Source organism: Tamandua tetradactyla, chromosome 12 (genome assembly GCF_023851605.1).
Source record: "Tamandua tetradactyla isolate mTamTet1 chromosome 12, mTamTet1.pri, whole genome shotgun sequence".
Classification (NCBI taxonomy): domain Eukaryota; kingdom Metazoa; phylum Chordata; class Mammalia; order Pilosa; family Myrmecophagidae; genus Tamandua; species Tamandua tetradactyla.
This window is the reverse complement of record NC_135338.1, coordinates 98167230-98193426: the sequence shown is the minus strand read 5'-3', so window position 1 is coordinate 98193426 and position 26197 is coordinate 98167230. Positions and strand designations below refer to the sequence as shown.

Genomic DNA, 26197 nt, shown 5'->3' with positions numbered 1-26197 from the left:
CTGCCGCCCACGGCCCTCCAGCCAGCTCCCTGCTGTCCCCAAGCCCGCCCTGCCGCAGGCACGCACCAGTGCCCAGGAAAAGGACGTCGTAGGAGCGGTGCAGGCCAGGCACGCGGTGCACGGCCACGCGCTGGTAGCGGGCATGCGGCTGCACCAGCAGCAGGCGGCTGCGGACCTGCCCATCCATCAGGAAGTGGTCCTTGAGGAAATGCAGCACGCGGTCTGGGAGCTGCAGGGACGAGTTGATCCTCTTCTCCCGGGCGCTGTCGGTGATGCACTGAAGGAGAAGGTGGCGGTGAGAGGCGGGCACCACAGAGGGCAGCAGGCAGGCTGGGGCACGGGTCCTGCCTCCCTGATAGACAGCAGGGCCATGGCCTCCTCTCCTAGCCCCGCAGCGAGCTGGCCCCGAGGCCCGAGGGATGTGGGGAAGCCCCGGGCTCCGGCTGGCAGGGCTCCCTCGCTGTGCCTCCTCCACGCTCACCCCACCCCAGGCCTGGAGGTCCACAAGCTCGCCTTCTGTCCCTGCGGCATTCTCTCACCAGGCTGACCAAAGCTCCCTAGCGTAGCAGCCCCTGTGGCTGCCCACACCGCCCGGTTCCCGTGCCCTCCGGGCGCTTCTGGGCTCTCTCTGTGATAACCTGAGCGGCCCTCAGCCAACTGGCCCAGGAGCTGGTGAGAACACCTGGTGAGGCAATCCTGCCGTGTGTTCACGGCAAGTCCCCACGGGGCTGAGCTCCGGGGCTCCCAGAGGCGAGCAGGTGCTGACACACCTTTCTTGGCGCTCCCCCACCCCACACCCTGCTCCCTGGGCCCACCTCCCCGCTATACCCCCGGTGCTCAGCCTTGTCTCAGGGAGCCCACGGGGCGGGACTGCGCCAGCCACTCGTTCCATAATAAGACACGGCCTCAGTTCTCAAGGAGCGCCCCCCACCCCGTGTTGGTGGGGGGAGTGGCCGGGCACTGCCATCGCGTGTGTAAATGCCGTGCGGGTCGGAAGGCATCTCAGCACTTGGGGCTGCCTCTAGCCCAGGAAGGCAAGAGGCCTGGGCCTAAGTCCCCATTTTACAGATAAAAAAACAGATTTGCCAGGGCTCTATCTGAGATCCCACAAGAGTTCCATGCACTAAGTTTACTTTTCAGGACCTTAAAACCTTCAGATGGTTCCTAGGCCAGGTAAGATCTGAAACCCAGAGGGGCCAGCCTCTCCAACAGCATCGACTGGATCCATGCCCCCACCCCGTATGTCGCCACCCCTTTTCAACATGAGGAAGTTAGAATGGGCAGAGCCCAAAAACCTCCAAAAGGTTGGGGGAAGGATTCAAAGAGAAGGAGCATTCAGAGGAGTTACGATTTAACAAATGAGCATGACTGCTGAATCATTATATTTCTTTTAATCTCCAATGTCTTGGAGTAGCTAGAAAACCTAAAATTGTGAAATAAACTGTAACCCCTACCAAATTCTGAAATCTGTTCTATAACTACTTGCTACAATGTAACTTGAGATTTATGGCTTTTCTGTATATATGCTCTATTTCACAATAAAAAATGGTAAAAAAAAAAAAAGAGAACAGATGGGAGCAAGTACGTGCTCTGCCCCCGAGGCCCTCCGGCCCGCCCCAGGCGCCCTGCAGGACCTACCGCCCCCGGCCGGGGAGCAGGCACCGGGTAGGTGACGGTGTACCACTGCCGCGTCTCCCGGTTCACCTCCTTGTACAGGCCGCTGAAGGCCCTCTGCACGTCCTCCATGGTGAAGACGCAGATGGCTGAGCCCTCGGTGGCCCCCCTCTGCCTGCAGGCGGGGGGTGTGGTTAACAGGGTGCCCGTGCCCCCGTGCCCCCCCAGACATCACCTCCCGGGTCCCGGGCCTACCACTGGGACGTGAAGACCCCGTAGAAGCGCGTGTCAGGCCAGCCCTGGGCGCTGGGGCTCAGCGTGAAGACGTCCTGCAGCACGTTGAAGGGGAAGCCGTCGTCCGGCCGTGAGCACAGCAGCTGGGCCTTCAGGAAGGACGTCCAGCGCTGCTGCAGGATGCGCTCGCCGCCCTCGTCGCCCTGGGGAGGGAGAGGCGCTGGGCGTGGGCACTGTGGGCTCCCCGCAGGGGGAGAGGACTTGCGGAACGGGGGACACTGGAGGCGATGGCAGCCTCTCAGCAGCCACTTCGGCTCCGCGCAGCCCCCTCCCCGGCACGGCTGAGGGAAGGAGGGAGCTCAAGAGCCCGGGTGGGTGCAATTCAGGCTCGCAAGTATTTTAAAAATAATATAAATGCTATCCTATTATTTCAGATAGCAGAAATATATATATATATAGAAAGAGATCAACAAGGAATATTCTAAAACGTTAACAGGGTTACGCAGGTGATGGGATTACACTGCTGGCCACACCTCTGAGCGCCTCACGGGGATGAGCTAATTCAGTCCATATGACAACCCCGAGGTGGGTGTCCTTCCCACGTAACAGAGGAGGAGTCTGCTAAACAGGGGGGGGAAGGGACTTGCCCCAGGTCCCACGAGCCCACGAGTCTGGCTCCACTCTGTGCCCTTAATCCGGCTGTTACCCTGCCCCTTTCACCCGTAAATGACTTTAGTGTGTGTTCTCCTGCACTACCAGTTTTGAAATTTTAAAAAATTAGTAACAAGAGGTATTTAAAGAGAGAAAGAGAAGAGCCACTGGCCAAACTGTCCCTTCCTGGAGGCCACCTGTGCTTCCTGACCCTGCACCCCCAGAGGCTCCAGGGTCCTGGGGGCCCCTTGGGCCACCTGCCCCTCACCTTGCAGATGCGGGCAATGCGGGACACGATTGTATTCTCAAAGAACTCAAACTCCTGGCCCGTCTCACTGAAGAAGAAGTAGATCTTGTCGTCGTCGCCATGCAAGCTGCCCAGGCTCTCAGGGACGTAGGCCGAGGCCACAAAGGCAGGGTCTGTGGGGCCAGTGGTGGCGGGGTCAACCCCAGAGCCAGGCCTGGGGAGGCTGCCCCTCCCTCAGGGCCCCGTGGGTGCAGGGTCGTGGGCCGGGTGCCACCCACTGGGGGAGGGGCTCCACCTTGCAGCCAGTTGAGGGAGCTCTCGGTCTTGGTGGGGCGAAGGCTGTGGGTCCGGGAGATGGCCGGGTCATTCCCCTGGAAGCTGCTGACCGTGCCGGTGTAGAGCTCCCCGTCTGCCAAGAGAACCTTCCCTTGGCCATGGCCCCATGGCACGGCCCCTTCTCCCCACTCAGGACCTGCCTTGACCCCAACCCTGCCCACCTCATTGGGCAAGGGCGGGGAGGGAACAGGAAAAGGGAAAAGCCAAGCCCAGGTGCCTGCCACCCCGCCACGCCACCACGCCACTCACCGACCACCAGGGCGGTAGACTTGAAATTTGGGTCAAAGGGACAGCGGCCCTTCCCATCCTCCAGAAGGATACTCCCCGCCTCGTCCCGCACCAGACTGAAGTTCTCCACGTTCTGCAGGGCGCAGACGGGGCGCAGGTGAGCTTGGAGGGGGCCCAGGCAGGCAACGCTGCAGGCAGGCGGGCAGGTGCTCTGACCCACAGCTCGAGACACCACCCTCGGCGAGGGCATGTGTGTCCAGAAGGGGTTGCACGGGGAAGCCAGAGTGGGGCAGGGGCATGGGCCTGGGGGGACCTCTCTCCCGGGTGACCTCATGGACCCCACCCTCCCTGCCACCTCGCCCTCCCTGCCAACCTTGGGCCAGGCTGATGGCCTGTGAGCTCCTAGAGCCCAGCGTTGCCGGGAAGCCTCCCCTCCAACTCCGACCCTGCCCTGAGGTCAGTGCTGGAGAACACCCCAGGGAACAGGGAGGGGCAGTCCCCAGGGCGCGAGCCCCAGGCCCGGGAGGGGCACTCACGATGTAGGTGCAAAGGGGGCTAAAGGCCGCTGTGCCACAGGTGAGCAGGTGGCTGTTGTTGAGTGGCAGGAGAATCTTGATGTAGTTTTGACAGTCACGCTGGGGGCAGGGAGGGAGGAGGTGCGTGTCCAGGCCAAGCCCAGCAGCAGGGCCATGGCTGAGCCTCCCCGCTGGGCCCACGCCCAGCCTGCAGCTCCCAAATGGGGCGCGGGAACACGGCGGGCCGCAGAGCCGAGCGAGGGAACTGGAGGCTCCCTGGGAGCCAGCCGGTTCCCGATGTGCAAATGTTTCCTTGCTCACAGGGGTGAAGGGCACAGAGTCACACCCACTGGGCTGTCATGATACCCCTCCCCCAGGGTCCCCTCCAGAACCACCAGGCCCCCCAGCCCGCTTCAGGCATCGCCTCCAAGGGGGCCGAAGGCCTCTCCAACAAGCTTCTCCAGGTCCTCCCAAGACCCCACTGCCTTCACCAACGACGGCTCCCCTTCCCAGCGCCTGGGCTGCGACCTCGGGGCAGCCTCAGCTCCATCCTACTCAGTCCTCATCTGTCCCCCAGGAGCCCGGGGCCTGCTCGTCACGGCCTCCCCTCCGGGTGTCCTGGCTCCCCTTCTAGGTACCACGCCGGGCCCTGCTCCTGCCAGCCCCCACCCCGGTCCCCCCCACCAGCCCCCACCCCGGTCCCTCCCCGCCAGCCCCCACCCCGGTCCCCCCCGCCAGCCCCCACCCCGGTCCCTCCCCGCCAGCCCCCACCCCGGTCCCCCCCCGCCAGCCCCCACCCCGGTCCCCCCCCGCCAGCCCCCACCCCGGTCCCCCCCGCCAGCCCCCACCCCGGTCCCCCCCCCGCCAGCCCCCACCCCGGTCCCCCCCCGCCAGCCCCCACCCCGGTCCCCCCCCGCCAGCCCCCACCCCGGTCCCCCCCCGCCAGCCCCCACCCCGGTCCCCCCCCGCCAGCCCCCACCCCGGTCCCCCCCCCGCCAGCCCCCACCCCGGACCCCCCGCCAGCCCCCACCCCGGTCCCCCTGGCTCTGTCCTTGCCCCGTGGGGTCTGTTCTCCGCTACTGCGGCCACAGCGACCCTCTCAGAGCCCGGGTCAGACCGCGTCGCCCCTGCTCGGTGGTTCCCCACGTCTCGCTCGGGGGAGGCCAAGGCCCTGCTCCATCTCCAGCCTGCCCGCCGCCTCCTCCTCGGCTTTCCCCAGGTGCCGCCTTTTGGGTTTTTGTTTTTTTTTTTAACAAAGCAAAACTGACCATCCCTTAAGCTGACTGGTTTTCGTCTGGTTCCCCCCAACCCCTCAGCTCTGTGTCCCACACCTGAAAGTTCCCGGGCACAGAGTACAGGCTTAACAAACGCGTGTGGAATGAAGGGCGGGCCAGGGGCGGGCGGGACTCGAGTCCCAGTCCGGTGCCCTTTCCCCAGACCTCAGCCACCACCTGTGGTCGGGGGTCCCCCGAGGCCCGGGCTGGGCCGGACCCACCCAGCAGCCGGGCAAATCCCACCGATGCTTTCAGCCCCCGCCGCTGCCTGCTGGCGGAGGACCCATGTGCACTGAGCTTGTCCTACGTGCCGGGCGCCTGACACCTCCGTCCAGAGGACAGGCGAGGACACGAGGCTGCCAGCGGGGAATTGGCTCATTCAGGGTCCCTGAGTTTCAAACCCGGTGACCACCTCGGGAGCCCACGCCTTTCCCACCACATCCGCGGCATCCGCGGCCGCCTCCTGCCTTCCCCCAGGCCCAGCCTACCGCCACCCACCCCCTCAGCTCGGGTCACCTCCGGGAGGAGGCTCACCTGGGGGTCCTTGCCCTTGAAGCTGCACTGCTGCTTCCTGTCAGCATCCGCGCACCACTCGAGCTGGCGGGACCAAGGGGAAGGTGAGCGTGCGGGTGGAGGGCCAGTGCCTCCCCTTTCCCCGGTCCGCATCCTGCCGGGACCCAGGGGGCCTGGCCTCCTGACCCTCCCCTGGGATCCCTTGCTCACCTGCTGATACTGCCCGCCTGGCTGGAAGCTGAGGCTGCTGTTGAGTGCAAAAAGAGCCTCACGGGCTCCCACGTACAGGGTCCTGCCATCCCGGCTCAGCAGGAGGGCAGTGTAGTTGGAGACGTTTTCGGCTTCAAATCTGAGAAGTGGCCGCTCTTCTGAGCCTGGAGAGGGGAAGACAGGCGTTACCCGCGGCCGGCCTTCCCATAAGTGGGAAACCTCTTATGCAAGTCCCTAGAATGGTACGGGGCTGGGGGCAGGGGCAGAGGCCTGGAATGCTGGCTTCTCTATCATTAGGTAAGAAACAAATGCACAAAGAAATATGTAAAAGAACATTAATTATAGCACCTTTCATATTCGTCAAGAATTGGAAACAAAGTACCCAACCATAGAGGAGTGGGTGAAAATCAATTATAATCCGCCATTCAATAGAATACTATTTAGTTGGTAAAAATGATGTTGCATTAGAAGCTCCAGAAAAAAACAAGCAAAGTTGTAAAAGAAAGGCAAGGTCAAAACATAAAACAAATTAAAATAAAAAGTGATGGGTTTTGAGTACATGATAGAATATAAGAAAGGCAAATATATTTAATACCCTCCTTTGAGTGGCTTTAGAACCAAAGACAAGGAGACGTAAGCACAGCCATTCCTGGGCCCTGCTGTGAGCGCAAATACACCTTGGCAGCATGGTGCCAGCACTGGACTTTCTAGACCCACCCACCGTCCCTCATGAGAGACTTGTGGTCAGCAAGCTGAGTGGAACTGCTGTCACCCTTGCCCTCAGAAACATTCAAGTACAGCTGACACAGTGATGCCACAGGTGGGTGAAGAAAGCGTAGACTCCAACACTCTCATCTAAGAGTGAAGGGGCCACGGCACACCCCAGTGGTTAATGAAACAATAAACAGGTTGAAGCGCATCATTCGGGCGGTGTAAGTAATATAAAGCCTCCCTGTTCTCAGCGGCAAGCCAGCAAATCATGTCTAAAGTCGTAAACCAAGAATAGCGGCATTAACATTTTATTTAAGTACATGTTGGAAGCCACTATAAGACAAAAACCCTAAATGATAAAAAGCTTCTCCTTTTAGCCAGGCCTGCAGGGGGGAATACTGGGGCAGTTGTTGCTTTTCACAAAAAGTCCTTCTATACTTAAAAGAAAAAAAAAATCTACGCAGAAGTATCTTTGATATAAATGTTAACTGTTTCATTGTCGTAGAATGTGTAATAACAAAGAAAGATATTTATTACCTACCACTAAATGAAAACAAAGGTTATAAAATAGATTCTATTTTCTATGGGAAAATATAAGCATAAAAAAAAAATCCAGAAGGATGTATCACAAAATGTTGAAAAACGATTTTCTGTGGTCGGACTATCGGTATTTTCCCCTTTTCTTTTGTTATCATGTTTGGATTTTCTACAAAATCTAGGTAATACCTGTGTAATGTAAGAGAAATAAGTTGGAAGGAATAAGAAAAAAAAGAAAGAAGTATGCCCACCTATCCACGAGGGTACTGTTTGTGCTTTGAGTGATGAATGGGTTTGGAGAGAAACTATTTTAAAAATTCCAAGCAGCTGATAAGAACAGAAAAGCAGAAAGCAGCCAAGCTGACCAGTCACAGCACACACCTAACTGACCAGTGGATTAGGACCTGGCACAAAGACACTGTCCTGAAGCAGAAGGAACAAAAAGGGCAACATGCCAATGAAGCGGTGGAGAGGACAGCTTCATGTGTCTTTGTGTCAAGTGTTCTTACATACCCCCAGCCTGGTTCCACAAAGCATGAGGAATCACATAGAAAAGAAAGTAGTGAAATAAAACACTGAAATCAGGAGCAGAGACAAAGCCACACCTGAAGGAAACATCTAAACTGGAAAGGAAGGACAGATTCACATAAGCAGGTCATGAGACGCTCACACAGCTACAAGTGATGGGCTACACGCACATTTACCTCTGGGCTTCCCAGTGGCCAAAGAGAAAAGCGAAATGAAGTTACCTTGTCCTCACTGTCCCCAAGCAGGAACACATAGCAGTTTGCCCAGTTTTCTTTTTTTAAAGAAAACATTCTTTATTGTGAAATATATAAACAAAAAAGCAATATTTCAAGGTACATTGTAACAAACAGAGAACAGATTTCAAACTGTGGGTTACAGTTCCACAGTTTTAGGTTTTTCCTTCTAGCTGCTCCAAGACACTGGAGACTAAAAAGAAACAAATATAATGATTCAGCAGTCAGACCCATTTATTAAATTCTAACTTTTCTGTTATAGCCCTTCCTTCTCCTTTGAACCTTCTCCCAATCTTTAGGGGTATGTGGGTTATGCCCATTCTAACTTTTTCATGTTGAAAAGGGGTGTCAAGAATATGGGGTAGGGGGATGGAACTGGCCGATGTTCTGCAAAGGCTGGACCCTCTGGGTTTCAGGACTTATCTGGCCTGGGAACCAGCTGAAGGTTTCAGGTTTCTGAAAAGTAAACTTAGTGTGTGCAGCTTCTGTAGGATCTCAGATAGAGCCCTGGGGGTTGTTCAGGGTTAACAGGGATGGTGCTGGTTGCAGTTTAACAAAGCACGGCAATTAGCACTATCTAACTGAAGCTTGCATAAAAGGAGCCTCCAGAATGGCCTCTGGACTCCATTTGAACTCTCTTAGTCACTGATACTTTATTTTATTATGTTTCTTTTCCCCCTTTTGGTCCAGAAGGCATAGTCAATCCCATGATGCCAGAGCTAGACTCATCCCTGAGAGTCATGTCCCACGTTGTCAGGGAGACTTTCACCCCTGAACCTCATGTCCCACATAGGGAGGAGGGTAATGATTTTCCTTGCAGAGTTAGATTTAAAGAAAGAAGCCCCATTTCAGCGATGACAGAGGATTCCTGGAAGCAACTCTTAGGCATAATTATAGGAGGTCTTAGCTTTTCAACTACAAAAATAAGTTTTTGTAAGGGCAGACCTCAAAGCCAAGGGCTTAGCCTATTTTCTTGGAAGTCCCTAATGTTTGAGAGAGCACTAGGGGTTTCCCAAGTGGGAAAGTTTAGAAGCTCCATAATTTTTCTCCAGTACCTCAAGGGACTCTACTAATACTTTTTAATTAGCAGCCCACCATAGTCCTCCCAGGCTTTTTATAAGCTTCTTTCCTGGCCCCTACTGTTGGTGCAGCTGTTGTCTGGAGAGGTAAAGAGCCTCTTAATTGGTAAATTCAGAGTCACATTAGACTCCAGGCTTTCTGCCTCAAATTCCCGAACCTTCACTGCTTATTACTGGCACTCTGCACAGAGGGAAGCCCAAGGAAAATTTGCAGCATGAAGCCCCACTTCACCTGAACCAGAAATCTCCCCCAAACACTGGGGTTCAATTCCATTGCTCACACTTTATGCTACGGCCCCAGGGTCCTTCAGAAGAAGCCGCGTGACCACCTTGGGCTCTGCTCCAGGAGGAAGCCCTGCCCTGGAGAGCACTGCAAGCCCACTCCTCCCCAGGTGCTGTGCTAAACGCTTGGCAGACGTCGAGACATCCTGCGCCCCCAGACAACCCCAAGAGGCAGGTGCTATTATTATCCCCAATTGACAGATGGGGAAATTGAAGCTCAGAGTGCTTAAGCAACTTACACAAAGCCCCACAGCAAAAAAAAAAAAAGGAGCTGCGGTGGGGTGGGGTCAGCCCAGGTGATCTCTTGCCTGACCCTAGGGTCTGCAAACTACAGCCTACAGCCAAATGACCTGGAAGACGTTAAAGTGAGACCCAGAAACTGGAGGCTAAAACATGGGAAGGTATAACAGAGTAAACTAGTGGTGGGCAATGTCCGTGATTAACTGTGCAAATATAAAAGAATTATTTCCTGAACTAGAACAAATACACGATACAATTGCAAGGATATAATAATAGAGAGGTATATGGGAAACAACGGACCTATTGCAAACTATGGGTAGAGTTAACAGTAATACTGGAATACTCTTTCATAACAGTAACAAACGTACGAACAGTAACAAACGTACACACCAATACTATGAGTCAGTAATGGGGATAAGGGGTGTGGGAGGATTTGGGTTTTCTTTTTTTTTTTTTTCTTTTCTGGAGTAACGAAAATGTTCTAAAATTAATTAATCATGGGGTTGAATGCACAACTATGTGATGATGCCATGAGCCAGTGGTTTGTACGGTGATTTGTACAGTGTGTGAATATATCTCAAATAAAACTGCATTAAAAAAAAAAGCAGATCCAGGGCCTGGCTCTAGAAACTGTGAAGCCGCCTGCACGAGGGGCCCGAGGCTGTGCCCGCAGCCACGCTCCGGGCAGTTCTGCAGTCCAAGGCCACACCAAGCGCCCTGCAGAGGCCCTTCCTCGGGCAGCTTAGATGTCCTCTACGGAGCACAATTTTCTCCATTGTAGCATGGGGGCAGTGGGAAAAAATAAGTCACAGGCACTCAGTGAGAAGGGGCAAACAGCGCAGCCCTGCCTTATCTCTGGCACCCTCCCGCGACGCTGCTGGAAGGCGGTGGCTGTCTGCAATGTGCCAGCGCTGATCTGCATGCGGGAACAGGCCGTCTACTGGGTGGCTCTGGAAGGGGTTGGGAGGCCACTCTTGGAATCTGTCCAGACATAGGAGTGCCAAAGGTCGGAGATAATCGCAAATCCCAGATGGCAGCTCGGCCCACGTGGGCCTCACAGAGGGGGTGGAAAGCTGCCCAGGACCTGACCAGGCTAAAGGGAGGCCCGGGCGGCCACTGCCCACTGCTGGGCCAGCCAGCCGCGCACAATCCCCAGGGGCCTCCTCTGGGGAACACAGTAGATGAAAAAGCAAAGGAACTGGAAGCATGGCAAAAGTGCCTTGGAGCAGAGGGGAGAAGCAGACAAGGCATTCCACTCTGGGGATCCCTTCTATACAGCCCCTCGTTCTTGCCCTGAGCCCCCCAGACCAGACTTCACCAGGCCTGCTCAGCAGGGCTGGTTTCTGAAACTCGGGGGCCAACGGTCAGAGGCAATGCACAGATTCTGGGGGCAGAGACCTGGGTTCAAGTCTTGCCTCTGCCACCTGCATGCCAGCAGCACAGGAAGCCACTCACCCTCTTTGAGCCTCACTTTCCTTATCTGTAAAATGGGGATAATAATAGCATCTCACAGGGTAGTTATGAGGAGAAGTGAGATTATGTCTGTAAATAATAATATGTGTAAGAACCCACACTTACTGAGCGCTTTGCTCAGAACAATTACGCACACAGTACTCTGCACTCCCGTGATGTCTGGCACAACCAGCAGCTGGCAAATGGATGCAAAACAAAACCCAGAAGCCCTGCAGGAAAATCCAGCCTGGCCAGTGCGGCCAGAGGGGCCAGGGTGACTTGGAGGAGGCGGGCCTCCCTCACCTCCCCACCACCTGCTCTCAGGAGGGTCTCGTGGCCAGAGGCAGAGGCGCATGTTCCCGGCTAGCCCGCGTGCTCCCACTGTGGTGCTCCTGCAGGGCACTGGGTGGCTTGGGGTGGTCGCCACCATTTGAGTGGGCAGCTGTGCGGGGCCTGCCCGAGCGTGTCCGTGTGCGCACGTGTGTGCTCCACGCCTCATGGCTTGTCCGTGCTTGCGTGCTCCCTCCTAGGTGCCACCTCTGCGGAGGTGAGTTGGGGGCTCTGCTCCCCAAGAATGCCAGGACACCCAGGGCCAGGCTGGCCTTTTGCATTGATGCCTGCGCTGCTCGGTCCTCCTTCTCCACCTCGCTCTCCCCAGTGGGGGAGCCCAGAACACAGCAGAGAAGGCAGGGCCTGCCCGAGGCGGTGGCCGGTTTTCCCAGTTGAGGTGAAACCTCTCCATGCACTCCGGGCAGGCCTGGGCCAGCCCCTCCTAGGACAGGGCCCGTGGGGGCCATCTGGGGCCCCGCACCCCAGCCCCAAGCCTTTCAGCAGGAAGTGATGTGGGGACAGCTCAGCCCCCAGCCTCACCTAGAGCGTCTCCCTTTTGCTGTGACTCAGCCGGAAGCCAAGCCGGGTCTCTCCAGGGTGAGCCGGGAAAGGGCTCGGCGCGCTCCCCACCCTGGTGCCCGGGCCCGCCGGGGAGGGTGACTCAGCGCCGCGCCCGCCTCGCTCCCCGCCGTGCTCCCGGCTCCCCCGCAAGACGCCGCCCTGGCCCCACGGCCTCCCCCGCAAGCCCCAGAAAGGTCAGGGCGGGAAGCACCAGCCACTGTGGGGCAGGGCAGGGGCCACCGCTGCCCCGTCCCTCAGCCCCACGCGTGCCCCCGAGAAGGCCTGCGCGGCTGGGCACTGCCCCGGGGAGCTCCCGCCGAGCCCCCAAGCCGGGACCCATTACTTCCAGCGGAGCACGTCCTCCAGGCAGGGTGCTGACTCAGCAGCACTCTGGGAGAACTGGGCCACGGCCTGCCACCCGGATGCACCCCTTCCCTTCACGCCGCCCCAGCCGGAGGGAACCAGGCAGCCGGGGAGGGGCTGTAGGGGTGCGGAGCAGTGGGCCAAACCCTGTGTGCCCAGGCCAGTGCCAGGGCAGTGTCCTTGGCCAGGGAAGGGTCACCTTTGTGGAGCAGGGGGGACTGTGTGCCAAAAGCTTTCCCCACGGACTGAGGCAACAGAGGCAAGGTGGGTCCCAGCCTGGACGCCCCCATGCTCCTGGGGCGGGCATACTCAGAAGGGCTGCCCCCAACCTGCGCTGCTATGGCCCCAGGTGAGCAGGCCAAAACCCTGCCGGGACCACCAGGGTCCCTGGTGCCACTGACCTCCACCTGCCTCGGCCCTCCAGCCCCAGGCCAGTCAGCTCCTTTGTCCCTCTGCTCTGCCCACTGCTCCCCAGGGGTGCAGCTTCCTCCCCTTGGCAGAGACAAAGACATTGGGTCAACCTCACAGCTGGGTCCAATGGGAGGTCAGTGTCCGCCAAGGGGCCTGGGGGGTCAGCGTCCACCACAGGGCCTGGGGTCAGCATCCTCCACCGCGGGGCCTGGGGTCAGTCTCCACTGCGGAGTGGGGGGTCAGTGTCCACTGAGGGTCCTGGGGGATCAGCGTCCACTGCAGGGCCTGGGGTCAGCATCCTCCACCGCGGGGCCTGGGGTCAGTCTCCACTGCGGAGTGGGGGGTCAGTGTCCACTGAGGGTCCTGGGGGATCAGCGTCCACTGCAGGGCCTGGGGTCAATCTCTACTGCGGGGCCTGAGGGGTCAGTGTCCACCGCAGGGCCTGGGGTCAGTCTCCACTGCGGAGTGGGGGGTCAGTGTCCACTGAGGGTCCTGGGGGATCAGCGTCCACTGTAGGGCCTGGGGTCAATCTCTACTGCGGGGCCTGAGGGGTCAGTGTCCACCGCAGGGCCTGGGGCGTCAGCCTCCTCCACCACGGGGCCCACTGTCTGGGCTCTCTAACTGCCCCATCCCAGCTGCTGCGGGTGTGGACCAGGCCGCCTGCTGCGTCCTCTGTGTCCAGGTCTCAGCCCAAGCGTCTGGAGGACTTCCCAGCTCTGGTCCCTCCTCCTGGGCCCCCATGCACGCAGGGCGCTCTGTGAGCACTTTCTCAGCACACGGGCTAACACCTCCACCCTCTGGAGGCCGTGAGACCTCGTCTCTCCATTTCCCGCAGAGGAGCAGCTTTCCGGCCGGCCACAGCTCCCGCCGGCAGGATCTCAAGGGCTGGCCCTTGAATGCTCTTGTCCCCTGAATGTTCTTGTCCCCTGGTCTGCTCTTTACATCACCTCAATGGCCCGGACGCTGGCGACCCCCACAGGCTGACCTTCCTTCAACACACCAGACCCCCCTGGCGGGAGATCCCACGCCCTCCTCCTCCAGACCCACTCCTCAGCCCGGGGTCCCACACCCCAACAGCCCCCTCACGCGCCTGGAAGCCTGGGCGCCACGCTTCCCTCCTCCCCTGCCCTGTGGACATGAGACCCATAACCAAATCCTGCCATCTCCCCTCCTCAGTGTCCCCACAGCCGTCCCCTCACTGTCCCTCCCCACAGTGCCCGACCTGGCAGCAGAGGGCCCTCTGGGAACATCACGCTCCTGAAGGAAGCCTCGGGGGCTCCCCACCGTCGGGCCCCCCTCCCCAGCCCCTGCCGTGTCCTCCTCTCAGTCCTAGCAGAGGAAACCAAGTCGACCAAAGGTCCTACTTTCCATCCCCAGGCCTGTGGTCAGGCAGCTCCCCACGGAGAAAGCCCTTCCTTTAGACAAACGCCCACTTGCCCTTGGAGAGTCAGCTTGGTTTCGCCTCCTCCAGGAAGCCTTCCTGAGTCCCCTTCCCCGTGCTCCATTCGTCCCTACCCGTGCCTCTTGCGGCCTCTCTGCCTGATGAGGACGGCTTTCTCTGCCCGTGTCTTCCACCGAGCCTGGAGCACCCTGGGGACCTAGGCTGTCTGTGCTGGCCTGAGACTGTTCTGTCCCTCCAAAAAGCCCCGTTCTTCTAACCCATCCTGTGACGGGGGACCTTCTCATTAGGCTGTCTCCATGGGGACGAGGCCCTGCCCATTCAAGGCGGGCCCCAATTAGCTTCCTGGAGTCCTTTCAAAGGAGAACATTTTGGAGAAATGTTTTGACATAGACACGCGGAGATGCTGAGAGCCAGGTGAACCCAGAAGCCAGGAGAGAAAGACAGCAGATGTCGACAGCTGCCTTCTCAGGTGAGAGAAACCCTGGGCGTGATCAGCCTTTCCTGAGTGACGGTATCCTCTTGTCAGTGCCTTAATTTGAATATTTTCATGGCCTTAGAATTGTAACTTGAAACTTAATAAATCCCCTTTATAAAAGCCAATCCATTTGTGGTATACAGCATTCTGGCAGCTTTAGCAAACCAAAATGCCGTCTTACTCATATTTGTGTGTCCTGGTCAGGAACAGACTATTGTAGACTGAGTAAATGACAGAGTCCTGAATCCCAATTCCGGGTGCTTCTAGCCCTGAGAGGGGCACCAGGTTCATGGGGGTGCCAGGATCCTGAAGCCTTCACACTCAGATGCACACGTCAGAGAAGCACCGCTCCTACTCTGCGTCCTCCCCAAAGCACTGAACACTTCCAGTCCGGAGTCCAGACACAGAAGCGTGACAGCCGAAAATGAATGCAGAAAGGAGGCAGGAGACAAGCCGGAGCCACAGGAAGGGACCTGTGTGTGAGCCGTCTTTACCACCGACCGGCTGTGCCCCGCGGGACGAGTGGCCTGCCCTCTCCGGGAGGGAGCCTCGCGGAGTTACTGGGAAGACCAAACAATATAGCAGATGGCAGCGCCATGTTCTGCACTCAGGTCAGCGGTCACCACCTAGCGGGACTGGCCCCACCCGTGCCCCCACCTCTCTCACCACTTCTTTCCTCCCCGCTCCTGCTCAGGACCTTTTTCACATGTGAGAGGGGCAGTGTGCCTTCCCTGAGTATATACCCAGCACCCCGGCCTCCTCAGGCCAGACTCACAAACCCACATCTGCAGGGAAGCCAGGGAGAAGGGGGTGGGGTGCAGGCACGAGGAGGCAGGAGCCCCTCTGAATGGCTATAGGTGCTTTTCCTCCCTCTTCCTGTCGGTGCCGCTCCCAGAGGATGGGCAAGCAGAGGCCAAGAAAGAGAGGAAACGGGTCTGTGAATCTGGCCCTTTTAACATTTACAGTCGAATAAAGAGTTTCTATCTGCCATCCCCAGTGAAATCCCCTGGCCGCAGACTCCACCTCCCTGAAGCCCATGATACTGCCGGGATGGGCTTCTCGGGGGGACCCATGTGTGCAACATGGCGAAGAGGGAAGACCACTGGCTCGGCAGGTCACGCTGAGTGACCCAGACAAAACACTTAACCTCTCTGAGCCTCAACCATCTCATCTGTCCAGTGGGGATAATTCCACCCGCCAGGCAGCTGGGAAACCTGATAAAAGAACTGAAACCTGATAAGCCTGGCACTTCCAGCTCTGTTCCTGTTGGTTCCCTGCACCTGTCCCTTCACCTGGGCCCTGAATGCTGGAAACAAACGTGAGGACACCAGCTACTCCGCTGCAGTGGAGATGGTCACATAGAGGTGGTGGCTAAAGAGTGACCAGAAAGACCCTGCAGGGCTAGGCACCAGGGAAAGGCTTGTGGCTGTGAGACCAGCAGGAGAGGCTCTTATAGGTTCTGGGGCTTCTCCTCTGCCCAGGGGAGGGCCACATCAGCCCCTCGCCAGCCCCTCCACCGAGTCTGTGCACAGGCCCTCGAAGGGGATGCAGGAAGGAGGGACTAACAGCATGGCCTGAGCCCAGCCTCCTCTCCAGGCATTATGCCATCCTGTCCCTCCCCGGGCCTGGAAGACAAGCGTGCAGGTGTCCCCAGTGTGCCCCAAAAGGGCAGACTATGCGAGCTTAGAACCTCCTGGGCTGGCCGCAGGCATCTCAGGGCTGGGGTTGCACCACTGGGATGCACATGAAAGGTGTCTCATGGGGGGGTGCACAGTGGGCAGCCTGGCCCGGCAGGAGCCGGGCACAGCTGTCCTGGCACCCCACACCCCGCAGCGCCTGCACACAGCCAGCGCAGACAGTACACACCAGGGTGATGCCAATAATCTCAGAGAACGAGGCTGCCCAGGAACTTCCACCTGGTTCTGGGACAGGCCACATGCCAGGCACCGCGCCAAGCATGTCACAGACATTATTTCGTGTAATCCTCCCAGAACCCTATGAGATGGGTCCTGCTATCACTACCATCTCGTCAACGTGAAAACGGGCTTGGACGAGGCACGGAGCTTGCCCTGCGTCGTGCGGCCGGACTGCACAGCCAGGTCTCTTAGTTCTCCAGGCCTGAGCCCTTTGCGCTCTGCTCTGAAGGACAAGGAAGATGCTGGTCCACAGGACAGAACTACAGACAAAGACTCAGGTCAGGCTGAAGCTGTGCCAGGGAGGGAGGTCAGAAACCAGGTGGGCCTGCACAGGAGCTCTTCAGGCCACTCAGACCTAGGGTTCTTCCTGGGAGTCAAAGGCCAAGCAGCCGGTCCACGCCAATGCCCACCTCTCTGCCCCAAGGGATTTTGCTGACCACAGTTTGCAGGCCTGCAGATTTATTTCCAATCTGGTTCAGAAACACTGTCCAGAGCTTTCCAGCCAGGCACTTCTGGGGCAAGGGGAGCATTTAATAACTTCCTTTAACTGTCCAAATAAGGGGACCCATGAAAACTTTCCTGAGCCGAGGGCGCAAGTTTGCTTTGTTTCTTTGCATGTGGCCAGGCTGAGAGAGTGCCTGGGCCTTGAGGCTCACACACCAGGCTGTTCTTTCCATTTGGCATCACTCACTGCTCCCAATCCTGCTGAGGCTTCAGTCCTGGAACTTCAGATGGTGCAGTTTCCAATGCAACAGAACCAAAATTCCAAACACTGCTCTGAGGCATTCCTTTGACAGAGACGAGTAACTTCTTATGACCTCTGCTTGCCCAGCTGACCCTGGAGCCCCCAGTGACCATCCCTGTCCTCTTTCCCACACTGGCCGCTGGACAAGACCACAGTAGGGCACCCCTTCCTGACAGCCCCAGGATGTAGCACCTGCAATGAGGGGTCCCTGTAAAAGACCCCAGGCATAGAGCAAACTGGACTCCAGACACTCATGGGATTTTGTATTAAACCACAGACACAGCCCACGGTCCCCAGGCATCCGGGCCCTTGGGAGGCTCAGTGGAGCTCAGCAGGGGAGGGCAGGGTGGCAGGAAAGTGGGGTGCGGTCTCCAGTTCCACGTGGCCCTCCCGGATCTGCAAGGGAGGCACCCTGGGGCCCTGAGTCCAGCATCCCCTGGACGTTGGGCTGTGCAGGATGGGCACACTGCCAAGGACAGCTAACGGGCCCCCAGGGACAAGGCAGGAAACTGCCTCGGGCACTGCTCAGAGGATGAGCCAGTTCAGTGGCCAGGGCATTCCCTTCTGGGGCCCCAGCCAGCCGGAAGGAGGGGAGGCGGGACCCGGGGGCCTGGAGGAAGCCCTGGAGGCCAGCGGGGCGCCCTCATGGTGTGGCAGCTCAGGAGAGGGCAGCTGTGCCCTCCCAAGTTCACTGTTGCTGGCCTGTATCAAGGCCATGACGTAAATGGATAAAAGGGTCCCGGCCGGGCAGCCCCGGCCCCAAGAACACAGCAGACAGGGCCTTCGCCTCTAGGGCCCAGAGCTTAGCAAGCAGGGCATGGACTCCGTTTCAGCCTCTCTCACCCAGCACCTGACAGGTGCGGCAGCCCTGATGGTGAGCCAGGTGGCCCAGGCGAGGGGACCGATGTGCACACGGAGGTGCATCCTGAATTTGGGGGGGGACCAGGTCTTGGAACTGCGTGGGTCATAACCAAATGCTCGAGCTCCTCTCTGGCTCCTAAATTCTGATCCAGCCCCCTACGAGTGCCCCATGCAGTCGCAGAGATGAATGCAAAGCCCACTGTGGGCTAGCTAGATGAATGCTAGCCCGTCGGCCAGCCCGGCTCCCCCAGGGCTGTAATGGAGAGAGCGTTTGCAGCCACCTCATCTCACCTTCCCCCAAAGCCGAGAGGAGGTAGGAGCCAAAGAAGCTGCGGCCACAACACAGAGGCAGCAGGCCTGGGTCTGGCTACACCTGTCTACCCTCCTTTCATGGGCTGGAGTACCCAAGGGGCTGTGGGTAAACTAACACCCCAAGAGGTCCCCGTCCCAAGAAGGACTAGCTGTGTGCGGTGTGCAGGCCCAGAGGTGGGAGCAGAAGCCCGAGCTCGCCACCTAACAATAGAACCCTCTGCGAGCCGCATCTGCACACCCAGCCCTGTCCCAGGGACTTTTCAAACATGAACCCACTCAAACCTCACAACCTTGAGGCAGGAGCTATGATTATCCTTATTTTACAGATGAAGAAATCAAGGCCCAGAGAGGTTACATAACTTGCTCAAGGTCACACAGTCACTAAGTGGCAAAGGCAGGATTTGAACCCAGGCCATTTCAGTATCATCCTGCAAGATTCCAGACGGGGTGGTGCAGGGGCCTGTAGGGCCTGCCCTAAAGTGCTGAATCTGCTGCTCTTTCCTCTTGTAAACAGGGTGCTTTTAAGGGTGGGGATGCTTTAAGGAGAAAGGAGCCTGGTACAGTTTCAGTCTGTAACCTCTAATTTATACATCCTTTATTCTAATTCACAGAGTGTAACACCAGGGCACACTGGACACCCGTACACATTACACCCAAGGGCTAGACCTAGTTTCATTACATCTCAAGATAGCCTTGAAAGGGATCTATGACTGCGCCTATTTTGCAGGAGAGGAAACTGAGGCTGGAGGAGAAGACTGCATTTGCCCAATAGTGTAAAGGGGGTTGGGATCCAGGCCTCTGATTCCAAAGCCTGAAGGGCCTGGGGAGGGCTGGGGAAGGAAGCAGATCAAAGGGGGAGAAGACAGGAGAGGAGGGTTGGCCTCGGGCAGTGAGGCTGGTCCGCCCCAGTCATTCCTCTCCCAGGCGCCCAAGGCTGTCCCACTCTCAGCCAGGGAACGCCTGGAGGTCCTCCCGTGCCGGCGCCCGGGGCCGGGTCGGCCGGCCAGAGTGGAGGGGAGGGGAGGGGAGGGTGGATGCGGGGCCGGCCGCGCCGCTGCTCCTGGGCCCTACTGCGACTTGCTGGGAATGAAGCCCCGTGTTTACTGGTCGGCCGACCCCGGGGGCGGCACTGCGGCCGGCTCTGGTCCGCATCAGAGACAAGCATATGGACGGGCGGACCGACGGGCAGCCAGCACCCGGGTGCCCCGCCACCGTCCAAGGGGCGCCCTCCCAGGGGGCGAGCGGGGGAGGCCCCCTCCCCGCCCCGAACGAGAACCGAAGAAAGGGGCTAGCGGCCCCACAGCCCTCTCTCCCCTCTCCCCCGGAGGCGCTTTGAAAAGCCGAGGGTCCTAATGGACCCCGTGCCTCCGACACGCGCGGTCCCTCCCTCCTTTGTCCCGACAACCTCGGCACCCGGTGCATCTTCCGCCGCCCCCCTCCGACCGACCCCGGCCCGCGCCCCGCGGGGTCGCCCGGCACTCACCCATGGGCAGGCTGATCCGGGGGATGAGTGCCCGCGTCGGGGGCGGTGGCAGCAGCAGGAGCAGGAGCAGCAGCAGCAGCGGCGCCGGCGACCCCAGCGGCCGCGCGCCCCGCGACCTCCCCCGGCCCATCGCGGCGCGCCGACCCTGGGCAGCGGCGAGCGTCCTCTGGCTCCGGTTCGGATCGCTCCACTTAACTCGCGGGCTGCGGCCCCGCCCCGAAGTCCAGCCCCTGGGCTGCCCAGCGGGCCCCAGCTCCGGACCTGGGGGCGTAGGGGGTGAGAAGCAGGGTCACGTGGGATGCCGTGAACGCAGCCCCCGGCCTCCGCCGTCCTCCGGCCGAGCTCAAGCCCCGACTGCCCGGCTCGGCTGAAGCTCGCCCGCGAGCGCGGGAGGGAGGGAGGGAGGGAGGGAGGACGGGAGGGGCCGGAGGAGGAAGTGGGGCAGCTCGCCCTGCCTCTCCGCGTCCCCGCTCAGCTCGCCCCCTCCCCTCCTCCCTCCTGGGCGCTGGAAGCCCCGGGGGTGCCGGCTCGGTGCACCCGGATCGCTGCGCGCCTGGGGGACCCCCAACCCTACCCCAGCGACCCCCGAGCGCGGGGGAGGGGGTAGCAGAACCCCTGGCTCCCCGCCCCTTCCCGCCCCCACCCTCAGGCCCGCCCACCGCGGCTTGGGCCGGGGTCCCTTCCGGCTCCGGAGCCCTTCTGCTCGCACGTCCTTCGGGGGACACGCGTGGGTCTCTCCTTGTGAAGGTGGGGTCTAGTCCCCCCTTTGTAGGCCCCCATGCGCCCGGCACCCACTCGTCGGTGACCTGATGAACTCGGCTGAGCTGGTGCTAAAGCCGGGAGTGGTCGCTTCAGAGCACAATTTCTACCCGCGTCACTCCAGTTCAAGCCCCGGCTGGGTGGTCACTACAGGCTCAGCGCTTAGTACCTGGGCACCCTGCGGGGACATCCGCACTTAAAATTAGGTCCACGGAAGCACAACCTGAGGGCGGGGGCGGGGGGTGGGCAAGATTAGCCTATGGGAGATAACAGGATTTAAGGTACTGCCAAGAAAATGAGAACTGGCCCAGGAGGGAAATGACCCCCTAGGGCTGGAGTGGAATTCCAGAGGCATGCACTGAGAAAGGGAGACCCCACCCCCACCCCCACCCCCCAGTTCTCTTGGCTCCTAACATAGCCACGGTGGAGTTCAGCTCTGCTGGGACCCCAGGAGTTTCACATGCAGACTGGACCCCTTTAGTGGGTTCTATAGTGGATGGATCCTCATCACCATTTAAATAGGGACAAAGGGAGGAAAGGAAAAGGAATAGAAAATATCAAATTGAAATGATCACAGAAAGGATGTTAGTTTTGGGAAACCTGTTTCAACTTTTTCTAAGGGAGCACAGTCCTGTAGATTGGAGTGAAAAGGAGTTTGGAAACCTCTGCAAACCATTTCCAGGGCAGCGGGACCAATTCTCTGTGAATCAGCTCCAACAGCAGGAACGCTCCTCTTCACACCCATTCCCCTAACAGCAAATAGGCATCCTCAGAGCATCTTCCTTTTGCGCTCCCCCCACTCCCAGGGCCTGCCACATCTCCAGCACGGTCCTGGGTCTCTTGCAGCCAGGCTTCCTTGTGCTCCCATGATTGCTGAACCACCCCACACCCTTCTGGGCTCCAGGCTAGCAGCAGCCCCTTTAAAGGGGCTCCCGACACTGAACACAGACTTCCACCTGGGATGTATCAGGGCCATAGCTATAGCCCCGCCTCGTCTTGGATGCTTTACCTCTATTTATGGTGTCAATCTACCTATAGTTGATGATACCCAAGCTACTATCCGCAGCTTGGACCTCTATACTGAAATGCAGACAGCCTCAATATTTCTACTTGGCTGTCTGACAGGCATCTCAAATCCAACGTGCAAAACTGAGCTTCTGATGCTCCTTCACAAAAAAAGGAGAAGGAGAATGAGGAAGATGAGAAAGAGGAGAGGAAAGAGAGAAGATGTAGAGAGGAAACTTTTTCTGTACAGAAAAACCCTGGCTAATAAATATAGAAGAAATGATAGGATTAGAAAGGCACCACTCTGCAACTTGTAATGCAATAACAGACCCAAGCAAGATCATCCATGGATGCTATAACCATTGGGTGGGAGATTGTCAGGAAATCAGATATTAACAGAGTCTCAAAGTATCACTCACAGATGACTTAGCAACGTCAGAGGAGAAAGATATATCTCCCTGTCAGAGATCTGGTGGCCACGGCTTTAACCAAGAGATCAAAAGTAGCATCACCCATAGTGGGACAACCTGGCATCATTCACCTCTTGATGTATGTGCAAGCAAAAGTATACAACATTTTCACCTAAGTAGCATTCTTGTCAAAAGTGTTGAATAATGAGGACACAATGAGACACGTCTGGCATGATGCGCATTCTATAAGACAACTAGCCTAGGGCTCTTCAAAAGAGTCAAAGTGGTAAAAGGCAAAAAAGACCAGTTAAGAGACTAAAAAGACACACTGATCAAATGCAATGTATGACCCCTGATCGAATCCTTCAAAAGAAAGAAAGGAATGTTATGGAATGATTGGGAAGACTATAATATGGATTACATATCAAGTGATATCATGGCATTATTGTCCATTTTCTTAGGTGTGCTATGGCATGGTAACTGTAAGAGAATGCCCTTGTCTTTAGGAGATGCCCACTGCACACTTTGGGATAAAGCGCCATAGTGTGTGTAACTTGCTTTTAAGTGGTTCAGTTAAAACAAATGTGCATATGTACATTAAAAGGAGAGTGAGAGAGAGAGCATGCGCGAGAGGGAGCAATTTTAACAATCAATCTAAGTGAAGAATCATGGATGCTATCGTACTGTACTTCCAGTTCTTCATTTAGGAAAAAATACTAGGTGAAACAACCAAAAACAGAGCCCAATAGCATGCCGTCAGAACCCTGGAGGAGTTAAATCGATCAATGACCGTTGTAGGTTGAGCAACTAGATCTGTGTCCTCCCAGCTGTACTATTCAGCCCCCATTTCTCTATGTTATCCTTAAGAATATTAGGAAAAAATCTGCAATCAATTGTATTGAAATCAAGGTACTGCGGACAGCATTTCCTTCCTCTGTCTTCTGCTCACCGCTTTCACCCAGAACGCTGAGCCTGTGTGGCACATACTCAGCTAATTAGTATTTTTGTCTAGTGCATGAATCTCCCCATCAGGCAGCTCCCCAAAAGGCAGAAAGGTTGGTTTGGACTCGTGTCTTGGCAACACCTGGGCTGTCTCTGATTCCTCCCCGAGGGGACACAGCTGGGGCTGACGTGCCTCCCTGCGGTGGTTAACCCTATCCTGCCCACTGCTGCTCAGATGCTTCAAGGAGGCCTGAGGCCAGCTGGGCGGCGCGCCCCTCCACAGCAGTGACAGGTCTGCCCCCACCCACCCACCCAGCATGGGGCTGACAAAATGAGGGACCCACTCCACGCCTGCAGCCTCGGCATCCCAGGTTCCGGTGCCTTCCTTCAGGGTGCTACCCTGCCATCCCAGGCTGGGGGAAAACCAGGGAGCACAGCTGACAGGGAGAGAGCTCATTTGAACTGGCTTCCTGTGACCTAAACAGTGGCTCCCCAGCCAACGACATCTCCGCTGCCCTCTCCCAGAGTGCTGGTGTTTATAGAGCTCCGGGGGTGGCACAGAAAGTGGGTACAGAAAAGGAGATGAAGAGAGAAGCAAAGCTTCCTCCTGGGCCCCTCCCCAGAAGAATGGACTCATCATCGGGTCTGGCCCTCCTTCCCAGCCTCTCTCTGAGGGTCTCGCACCCGCACATGCACACACACTGACAGTCCAAGGAGAACAAAAACACAAGGATGAGAGGTAAAAAGGGCCCAGGAATACACTCCGAAGAGGCAAAAACAACTGCTTGCTGGTGAGAGGAAGACCAGTGGGTGTGTGCCTTCGTGGCAAGAGAGGAAACTTTCAGGGAGGATAGGAGTATTTCTCCATCTTGATCTCACTTATGGCTACCCAAGTATAATAAATGTTAAAGTTTATCCAGCTGTACACTTCGGTGTGTGTGCTCTGCTGAGAACATTTACTGCAGACATATACTGTAACATATGTCTCATACCTGTTATGTGGGGGGGGAAAAGGGAGGAACCATAGAAGAGGAAGAGAGTGAAGAGAAAGCGAAAATAAAGCAAAGGACAGCTAAAAATAACAGGCAAATGGACACTTGTGCCCCAGTTACCCGAGCCCACTCAGCACAAAGTGAGAAGGTGAGAAGGCAGGGATGCAGGCACAGGGCGAGTGCCAGCAGTGAGACCATCCACCCAGGCCACATTTGGCCTCTCAAGCAATCAGTACTCCTGAGTCACCCATAGGACTAGCCTCTGCTCGGGCACAGGCAGGCCACGTCCTTGGACACGGATGGCCCCTGCCAGGAGGCCCCCCGCCAGGCACGGATGCTCGAATTCCCACCCGGGGGTCCTGGCTCTCCAGCTCCTACAGTCCTCCCCTGGGAGCCACAGCGTTGTTTGACGGCCGTGGGGAACAGGCCTTCTGCCTAACCCTCCCACCAAGCCCAGTGGAGCTTGAACCCCAAGGTCCCCACCCCCCCGCCCCGCCTCCTCCGGGGTAGGACTCGAGTTCCTCCCCCGCCTCTGGCTGGCAGGCGGCACCAAGGCCTTGCCGACACGCACTGGCCTCGGCCCAGCCCTGGCCCCCTGCCACCACCCCCTTGTGCCCGCAGCCTTCCTCCCTGGTTCATGGCAACCTGCAGCTGCAGCTCCCTGCCCTGCCCTAGCTGGGCCGCTGCTGGTGTCTCCTCCCTGGGGGCTGGGCAGCAGCTCAGTTGCAGCATCAACCCATTTTGAAGAGGAAGTGACACCAGCTGGCACACCCTGTGTGTGCTTTTAAATCCACCAATGGCTGCCAGGAGCTTCCTTGGGGCAGTGCCCTCTGCAGCAGAGGCCCGTCACCCAGGGTCAGCACTGACGCTGCCTGGAACTCTCAAGGCAGCTTGCAACCAGGTCTGGCAACCAATGCCAACAGCCTCCTCTCTGTCCCTCAAGCCACAGCCCCCCAAGTGGGCCCTTATTTTTCATGCTCCTGGAAGTGGGGAGAATCAGAGTTTACGCCCACAGGCTCTTCTATCAGGAGACTCTCAGTCCCGTCAGTTACTTTGAGGACCTGAAGTCTCTGCACCTCAGCTGCCCTATGCCCGAAAAGGGACAGTAACATTGCTCAATGGGGGGCCAGCATGCAGCGAGTGGAACGGCACCTCAAGCAACCCACCTCCCCGAGTGGAACGGCACCCCCCACCGCCGCTTTTATAGGCCCCCCTGCAGCCTCTCCCCTCAGCCTCAGCTGCTCCTGCAAACGCGGTGCTGAGGCTGCAATTCCTGCAGGGAGAAGGAACCGGCCTGCCCAGCCCCGGGTGCCCACGGTGGCAAGGAGCCCGCCACACCCCTGCACCACCCCCGCTGGGGCCTGTTGGGGCCTGAGCTGGCCACTCCCTGGGAGGGGAGCCCCCCACCCCACAGGGGTTGGTGCAACCAGCAGGGCCCGACCTGTCCCTGCCCCGACAGGGTCAAACACGAAGCTGCCACCGTCATTCCCTGCTCCCCAGAGCAAGTTCTGGAGGCCCCGGGGGTCTGTGCCCGCAAGTCCACTCACAGGGGGCACCGGAGCCTGGGCAGTGGGCCCAGCTGATGCTTGACACCTGAGGGGGCACCAGTGACTGTCTTTCCTGCTCTGAAACCACTGCAGCCACCCACTGATGGGAGGCAGGTGCTCTAGGCCAGGGGGCGGGGCAGAGGGGTGAGGGTCTAGGAGGGGGATGCTCAACTTCCAATTTGGCTTACCAGACTCGAGGCTCCCCCATTTCCGAGATCCCAAGAAGTCAGGACTCTTGCCCCACTGCCCACTCTTTCTCCTCCCTGAATCCCACTCTGAGCCCCGGCCCCTGGTCACTGCTTCGTGAAAGAAAAGAAGGCCTGGGGCAGGCTCCCCCTTCCCCCCGGGATACCAACCCTCCTTTCCAGGGTCCCGAGGTGCTCCCCGGTTTCTCTCCTCCCAGGGAGCAGGGGCACTCTGACTCCGAGGCCCCCCAGTTATTTCAGGCCACCTGGGGGGGGGGGAGGCGGCTGCCACTCTTCCTCCTGGACAGAGCCTTGGTTTGGTTCTGAGGCCGTTCCCCCAAGAGTGGGCAGAGAAAGGCGTGCCCATTAGGGTGGCAGGGGCGGAGCAGCTGCGCTGCCCTGATAGTCTTGCCTGCTGGGGGTGGGTAAGAAACCACCCCCCCCCCCGGTGCTGCGCCCACAGGTCACCCCCAAAGCAGTGGCTTTAGGAGAAAACACTTGCAGAAAGCCAGCCTCACAGAGGGCGCAGGCCTGGACAGGGGTCTCTCACCCCAGCCCCCCAGGCCCCAGGACCCCTCACTTCGCCACTGTGAGTGCACGTCATGCTGGGAGAC

The 26197-nt window shown here is 58.2% G+C and overlaps 1 protein-coding gene across 1 annotated transcript in view; it reads right to left on the bottom strand.

The window, feature by feature from the left end:
* Positions 1–25974, bottom strand: part of SEMA4B (semaphorin 4B) — a 29615-nt gene extending 3641 nt beyond the window's left edge. Inside the window, exons 1-11 of the mRNA XM_077124206.1 lie at positions 25755–25974; positions 19744–20004; positions 5823–5986; positions 5634–5696; positions 3847–3945; positions 3332–3443; positions 3042–3155; positions 2768–2919; positions 1870–2051; positions 1639–1789; positions 67–277 (exon numbers count right to left, since the gene is read on the bottom strand). Of these exons, the coding sequence (XP_076980321.1) occupies positions 67–277; positions 1639–1789; positions 1870–2051; positions 2768–2919; positions 3042–3155; positions 3332–3443; positions 3847–3945; positions 5634–5696; positions 5823–5986; positions 19744–20004; positions 25755–25950 (1705 nt within the window). The 5' untranslated portion in view covers positions 25951–25974. The remainder of the gene's footprint in view (positions 1–66; positions 278–1638; positions 1790–1869; positions 2052–2767; positions 2920–3041; positions 3156–3331; positions 3444–3846; positions 3946–5633; positions 5697–5822; positions 5987–19743; positions 20005–25754) is intronic.
* Between the last annotated feature and the right edge of the window lie 223 nt (positions 25975–26197).